The sequence below is a fragment of the Urtica dioica genome, chromosome 2 (assembly GCF_054948205.1).
Source record: "Urtica dioica subsp. dioica isolate 48M chromosome 2, U.dioica_male_clone48M_v1_H2, whole genome shotgun sequence".
NCBI lineage: Eukaryota > Viridiplantae > Streptophyta > Magnoliopsida > Rosales > Urticaceae > Urtica > Urtica dioica.
Window position 1 is genome coordinate 33,909,032 of NC_142757.1, and position 7,586 is coordinate 33,916,617.

The 7,586-nt window shown below is 36.9% G+C and overlaps 1 protein-coding gene across 1 annotated transcript; it reads left to right on the top strand.

Annotated features, from left to right (window-relative positions):
* The first annotated feature begins 6,763 nt into the window (after positions 1-6,763).
* LOC149404491 (PEBP (phosphatidylethanolamine-binding protein) family protein) lies at positions 6,764-7,586 on the top strand. The gene is made up of 2 exons (XM_089606916.1): positions 6,764-7,205; positions 7,301-7,586. The coding sequence occupies exons 1-2, from the start codon at positions 6,786-6,788 to the stop codon at positions 7,373-7,375; spliced, it is 495 nt and encodes a 164-aa protein (XP_089463042.1). The 5' UTR covers positions 6,764-6,785; the 3' UTR covers positions 7,376-7,586.

Here is a 7,586-nt window from a genome sequence, read left to right on the forward strand (position 1 = left end):
CGACGCTTAGCTATAAGCGTTGTAGAATCCATCATATTCTACAACGCTTATCCAAAAGCGTTGTAGAAACACCTAGATTCTACAACGCTTATCCAAAAGCGTTGTAGAAACACCTAGATTCTACAACGCTTAGTCATAAGCGTTGTAGAAACACTAAGTTTCTACAACGCTTATGTTAAGCGTTGTAGAATCCCTAGTTTCTACAACGCTTATGTTAAGCGTTGTAGAAAGTGGGTTGTATAATCCAACATTTGTAGTAGTGTATTAAGCCAATCTCAATTACAAAAGATGAGCCCGATCAATATGATTGCGACTGATGAACTCAGGAAAACAATTGAGAGAGAAAGAATGAGAGACATTAGCGAAAATAAGGAAAAGGTGTGTTCATTTCTTCACAAAAGAAATGAATTTATACTACTACGAGGTGCGACATATCCGGAGACACGTGTTGGCGACTTCATTCTTCATTGTCTTTCCTTCTGCTACGTCGCTTCCATATCTGAATTAGCTCAGTAGAAGTTGTCAATTCTCTGACTTTCAAGGCGAGATCGCATCTTCTATGCTTACTTCGACTTTATGGGGATCCATCGAGAAAGTAGACCGAGTTCGTAACAGAATGTGGGTTAGGCCCAAGTAATCCTTCAGATATATTCGACAATAATCAATAAATGACAAGAATTCCATGTCATTTTGGTTACTTCGCAAGTCGTTTGTTGAATGGGCTTGTTGATTATTGGGCTTGGAGGCCCAATAACATTTTACAAAAGATAGTCGAACTCTACCCCCATAATCAGTCCCTTAATGCATTTAATATGCGATAGATGATGTTTTTCCACATAAAAGACTGCACGTCGGAGTCTTTTACCAAGACGAAGGTGCCCAACTCAATCCATTTGGAGAAGTAGTCAGTCGGGACCAAGAGGAACCGCAGTCTACCTGGAACGGTGAGCATAGTTCTAACGATGTCCACTGACCATTTCATGTCTTAAGGGTCCATTATAAATAATTTAAGACAAAGTAACTTTCTCTTAAATTAAAACCCAGCGAAGCCCCTCTCATGCCTCAAGGCCCATTATAAATAATTTAAGACTCAAAGTAAGTTTCTCTTAAATTAAAACCCTATGTCCCTCTCAACTCATTCTCTCTCACTAGAAATATTTTCTCTCTCAACACTCGAGACGAGACTTATATATACCTCATATCGATTAATGTTGAGTGTTTGAGCGCACATCGAGAGAAATTCATACGCGCCCTTTTAGTTCAATATTCTTTCTTTTCACATGTGAAGAGGAACCGACACTCACTTTCCAGTGAGGCAAAGAGGATGAGGTAGAGGATTTCACCACCATTTAGCCCTCGTGCAATCATATAGGTCTTGCCCTAGATCGAACCTCATGAGATTTCAAGTGTTAATCCAAAATAGGCATTAATAGATGCCATTCAATCGCTTTTCTCTCAACCACCCCGTCAACCCCAATTAAGCAGCATCCGTATCAAGAGCTAAGAAGAAGAGACTTGTTCAACCGCCATGTTCCCCAAAAGATAGTGGGGGTTAATTAACAACCTTCTAGTGGAGTCTATGAATAGAGACAAATCAATCTAAATTAGGACACTTTTACTTACGCACGTTTGTTCCTTTGACAAACTTAGGACTCGCAGAATGAGCTAACCGGAGTTGTCTCAACTGAGCTGGGAAATCTGAGGTCTATGTGATTCTTGACCCTTCAGGTGAATAAGTTCACATGAAAAATACCTTCTTCCATAACAAACTTGACAAACATGACTTATATGAGCATGGGCTTTAATTTTCTTTCTAATGAGATCCCACAAAACATAGGATCACTTTATAATCTTAGAAACTTGAATCTGCATAACAATCTCTTGAAGGGCTCTATTCCTTCTAGCAAAACCAACGGTACCCAGCTTTTAGGCATAGATTTAGAATACAACAATATAACCGGGAAAATTACACGAGGTTTAGAGAAGATGCCAAAAACCTCACTCACCTATTACTTGGGGCAATAACATGGTTGGAGAAATCCCCGACGACATATTTGATTGCACGAGCTCTATACTTCTTACTCTTAAATGTACTTAAGTAAAAGTGTCCTAATTTCGAGCGAAGAACCACTCTTGTGGCCACCCCTGGTCGTTGGTCGAGAGGTCCCCAAGAACCCGTGTGCCAAGCTGCTCCAACGAAAGTAGTAGTACTTGACGGTGCAGATGTTCTTATTGAAACACCCTACAAAAGCGAGATACTAAAAATTCAACTCAAGCTTAGTCTTCTCAAACTAAAGCATGTGGTACGCCTTCATGGCCCAAAAACTCTGCGGATTGAGTTGAGCCATAGCAAGTCGAATCGCCACGGGGAAGGAGCAAACAAGTGGAGACAGCAGGAACCAAAAGCCACGACGAAGAATCGACACATGCATGGCCGTGTATCCCTCGGGTAGGTCTCAAGCAAGGTTGGAAGTATGTTTCTCTATACTTCTTACTCTTATATCTTCTTTGTGATTTCTTCTATTGTCTTGCTGTAATTGTTCACTCAATTATCACTAAAATATTCGGTCCTATTATGTCTAGTTTGTAAATTGGTTATATAATTAGTTATCATATATCGAATTATAATTGATCTCGTGACAACATTATGAGGCCTATTATTATAAACCTAATTTGATATTCTCTTTTGTAACGTATTAATGTTTGTCGCAGCGAGAAGTTTAGTTTCCACAACAGATTACAGTTTATGTCGTAGAAATTCTTTCTTGCCGAGGTGAGTAGTACACCCATATGTTCGGCTCCATTTTATAATATTTAATTCATTTTTCTTTTCATTCAAAATCTATTCCATCATTCGTAAACACACTAGAACACTCCAACATACATTTGGCCTTATTCTTGGTCATCTCATCGATTTTTTTATTAGTGTTTACTATTATATATATATATATATTTTATAATTGCAGTTCTAGGTGTTGTTACTTATAATTAGAATTGATTTTCAAAATTTAGATTTTTTTGCTAGAATGGAGACATGAAACCAATGTATATCGACGTGTTGGTGATGAGTTTTATGAGTTTTCTATAGGGCATATGAATTGCGAGAATTTGATTTGATCTCCTTGAAACGATGCGTAGAACACTTATATTTGTAAACGGGATTCTGAGTACATATCAAAGATGATACCACCATGGCGATGTTTTTCGTAGCATAGTGAATATGGAAGATAATATTCATGAAGATGTTAATGATGATATGCATGCAATGATGTATATGATTTGAAAGAAAATGTTGTCGAACGAACATATGTGTATAAGTCAATGTTGAATGATGCAAGGACACCATTATTTGATGTATAAGCCTTACAAAAAAGAGTAGTGATATTTTTCCATCCAAAGGGGGTCGACAAAATTCTAATTTTACACAGTTGTTTAAAACTATCAAAATCGGAATTTTCAATAGATAATAAAGTACCATTAAATATGTATGCTGCGAAGAAGAATTCGAGGACATGAGAAATGAAATACTAGGAGTTTCATGTGTGTCCAATTGATTGCGTTTAAGTCAAGATACATTTATGGTTTGCAATAAGTCAAGGTTAAAGAAGGATTTGAAACCATGTAATGGTGTTAGAGGGATTCTAGTGAAAGTACATATTACTTTTTAGATGTAGTCAAATATGTAGCATGTATATTTATTCCTTGATTATTTATCTTAAAATACTTTCTGAAAGCCCAGATATACTGTTTTAGTTGTCTTGTTAGAGATGTTCTTAGGTGAAGCAAAAACAACTGTAAAAACAACAAGTAAATGAACACACAAGAATGGTAACCCAGTTCGGCCAAAGTGCCTATTCTGGGGGGATATGAATCTCGGTGAAAAGAGAAACTTCACTAGACAATAGTATGGGTACAATAACGGAATACCATGGATGATAACCTTCCACAATTCCTAACTCCAAACTACTCTACAGAATCTCTAATCTAGGCTCTCCCTAGATTACACTCTCAGTGTTTCAATGAATCCCACCCACAAGCAACAGCATATGAACTAGGTTTTTTCTCACCGAAAAGGTACAAACTCTAGTTGACAAAAGACACACTTTCCTCTCTTTGTGTTTTGTGCCGTGGTAAATGTGTAACCCTACACAAGAGGGAAACATTCTCTTTTATAAGAGACAAGCAAAGAGAATGTCCTCTGATCCGGAACAGAGACAGTTGACGCACATCCAACGCAACCAGTAAAAAAAGTGTCAACGAAACCACGTCGCAACCTGACAGTACGAGATGAAAAATATTCTCTGTAATGAGAGAAGCAACATGAGATTTGCCTGAACCAAAAGTCAAAGTCCATGTAACAACACTTTCATACATTTTAGTACATTCCTTCTATGTCACGATTCTGACGTATATTAAATAATTCTCAATAGGCAAAGTATATGATTTGGCAATCTAAAAAACGTATCAAAAATGGTATATTGAGACATCTGATGTGGCATAGTGGATATCACTCAATGCAGAGTTTCGAGAGTTCAATTTAGATCCTCGAAATTTGCATCTTGATTTGTCATGAGACGGGATGAACCCTTTTGTAAGCACGAGTCATATAAATAGTGTGATCGGTTATATTTGTGAACTACAATCTTCCTCCAAAATTGTGTATGAAGATAAAGTTTTTAATGTTAACGTTTTTTATATGAGGACACAACTAATCTATAATGATATCGATGTGTATATTTATAAGCATCCATCGTCAGAACGAAAAATATTATCGTCGCAGCGAGATATTTGGCAGATAGTTTATTTTATATTAAATTGTAGCTGCCGTGGCAGGATTAATTTTCCGTCGTGGAGAGAGCAAAATAATGAATTTTTGATAATGAAAGATATTTCTGTCGTGTCGTGGGAAGTAATTATAGCTCTAACAACACATATCATCGTCGTGGTAAGAGCTTGTAAAAGTGTTATAACCAGGCTCGAATGTTGTGGGTTGAGATCGCGCGCGTCCATTTTTAGTTGTATGGCTCATTATCATTAGACGGGAAAAATGACTTGTCACTTAGTAACATATTGAGCCATGTACTCACAATGTACCACGTCTTTTATATTGTTTGTTTTCTTAAAAAAAAAAACTAAATAAGATTATTAATATTTGCTTAAATCCGTGTTTTTGTAAATTAGTAAATAACGTGGATGTGAAAAAAATTAAATATAATTTTTCACGGTGATGCCCAGGGGCGGAGCTACGTGGGGACCAGCGGGTGCACGGGTCCCCACTGGCTCGGGACAAAAAAAAATTAATAGGCTTAATTATAATTACTAAAAAAATTAAATAATACATATTAATAAATATAATAGGTACACTAATACTGTCACAAAGTTGTTGCAGTTCAAATGGTTAAAGTTTAAGGGTATAGCTGGCAGTGTCACAAGTTCGAATCCCAGGTTGGACGAAAATTTGTTTTTTTTTTTATTTTTTCTAATACAAACAGCAGCGTTTTTAAGAGAAAAGTCCAAAAAAATATTCATTAACAAGTTTTCTTTCATCTTCAATGTTAAAAAAACTCCAAATAGCAACCATACATTTTTTTTCTTCTAGTTTCTCATTTCAACTCTTCTCATTTCTTGTTTTTCATTAACAAAGTAAATGTTTAATATATGATTCATATGTGCATTGCTCATTTTGTATTTTTATTATTAGAGTTCTCTAATCTTTTAATGCATACTATGTGTTTGATGAAAGTCTCAGATGAATTTTTCTTATTAAGTAATTTATTGTTTGCTCAGTTATTATGGAATTGACCTACTTATTTATGTTCTTATTTAGCTGTGACTTTTATATTTATCGCTAAATTATTATTTTAATTAAGTATATAATGAAGTAGTCTGCAATTAAATTATTTTATTCGCTATACATTTAGCATAGTTTACTCCATAAAAGTAGTAGTATATTGGTGATTTGATAATGCCTCTATGAAACTAAAACTCAATCCATGTTGCCATTTAAAAACAAATACAATCTTATCTTATAACATTATTAAATTAGCCAATGAAATTGTTACATTATTTTATTTACTATTTAAAATGTTTGCCTTGGTTAAAAAAATCGGCATCATGATGAATCTTCTAGTTCAAGTAACCAAGGTAATTTTTTAGAACTCTTGAAATTTATGGGTAATTTGAAGAAAGAAGTCAAAGATGTGACACTAGAAAATTCTCCGAAGAACCTAAATACATTTAGTCTACCGACTATTGACATTGGCATTGATTTTACCGGTTGTGACTGCTAGCGTTGAAAGAGTGTTTTCTGGAATGCATCTCGTGAAGACCAAGTTACGCAATCGTATTGGAGATCAGTGGTTGAACGACAGTTTAATTATTTATGTTGAGAAATTTTTTTTTTATTGTATTGATAATGAAGTCATTATAGATCGTTTTGATAAATTAATAACCCGTCGTGGAAATATGTAATAATTTTATCGAATTGGATATTTTTATTATATATTATGTATCTTTAATTTTGTTTAATTTTTTTTTGTCCCCCCTGAATTCAATTCCTAGCTCCGCCACCTCAAGTTCGGGAAACTTTGTGTTCTTCTAGACACCCAACGGGCCACCTTCCACGTGCCTTCCACATGGCACCGCAAAACCCAAACACCGCACCACGTGTCACTCCCCCATGCAACCACAGCACACCAAACTCCATAATACGCACAATATAACCTTATCAAACCCTAATCATCGTGTAATCATATCAGAACTAACTAGAAGTAGCATCATCGTCCATGGCGGGCAGCGACGAGTTTCGTCTAGTGTCTTCAGGGATCGACAACGAAGGAAGGATGCCGAGAAAGTACACGCAGGAAGGTCAAGGAGCATTGAAGAACCGGTCTCCACCATTAGAGTGGTACAACGTCCCACAGGGGACCGAATCCCTGGCCCTGGTGGTTCAGGACCTGGACGCCCCGGACCCCGCCGACCCGCTCGTGCCGTGGACGCACTGGGTCGTCGTGAACATCCCTCCCTCGGCAAAGGGCCTCCCGGAGGGATTCTCCGGCTCCGACAAGTCCGCCGGAGAAGGGCTCAAGGAGGGAATCAACGACTGGAAGGTGCCAGGGTGGCGCGGCCCGAAGCTGCCGTCCCACGGCCACCGGTTCGAGTTCAAGCTCTACGCTTTGGATGAAGTGCTTAATCTCGGAAACAAGGTCTGGGTTATTATGTTCATGCCTGCCTATAAAGGTCTTTCTTTTTGTATTTTATTTTTATTTATTTATGGTTTTCCTGTGTGGGAATTTGGTAGGTTACGAAAGACAAGCTGTTGGAGGCTATTCCAGGGCATGTGCTGGGAGAGGCGGTTTTGATGGCAATTTTCTGATTACGTGTGTATTTTTTTTCTTCTTTTTTTTTACGGTTGATTCCTGGAGTGGGTAAATGAGAGCAATAATTGGCAATCTATATATGCATGTAAAGTAATTCTATACTTTTTTTTTAGGGTACGTCTATACAATGCGGTGTAATTTGAAAGAGCTTATGATATTTTGTAAAGTTTCCAGTTTCAACTTAAAATAAATTTTAATTCAAGTCCA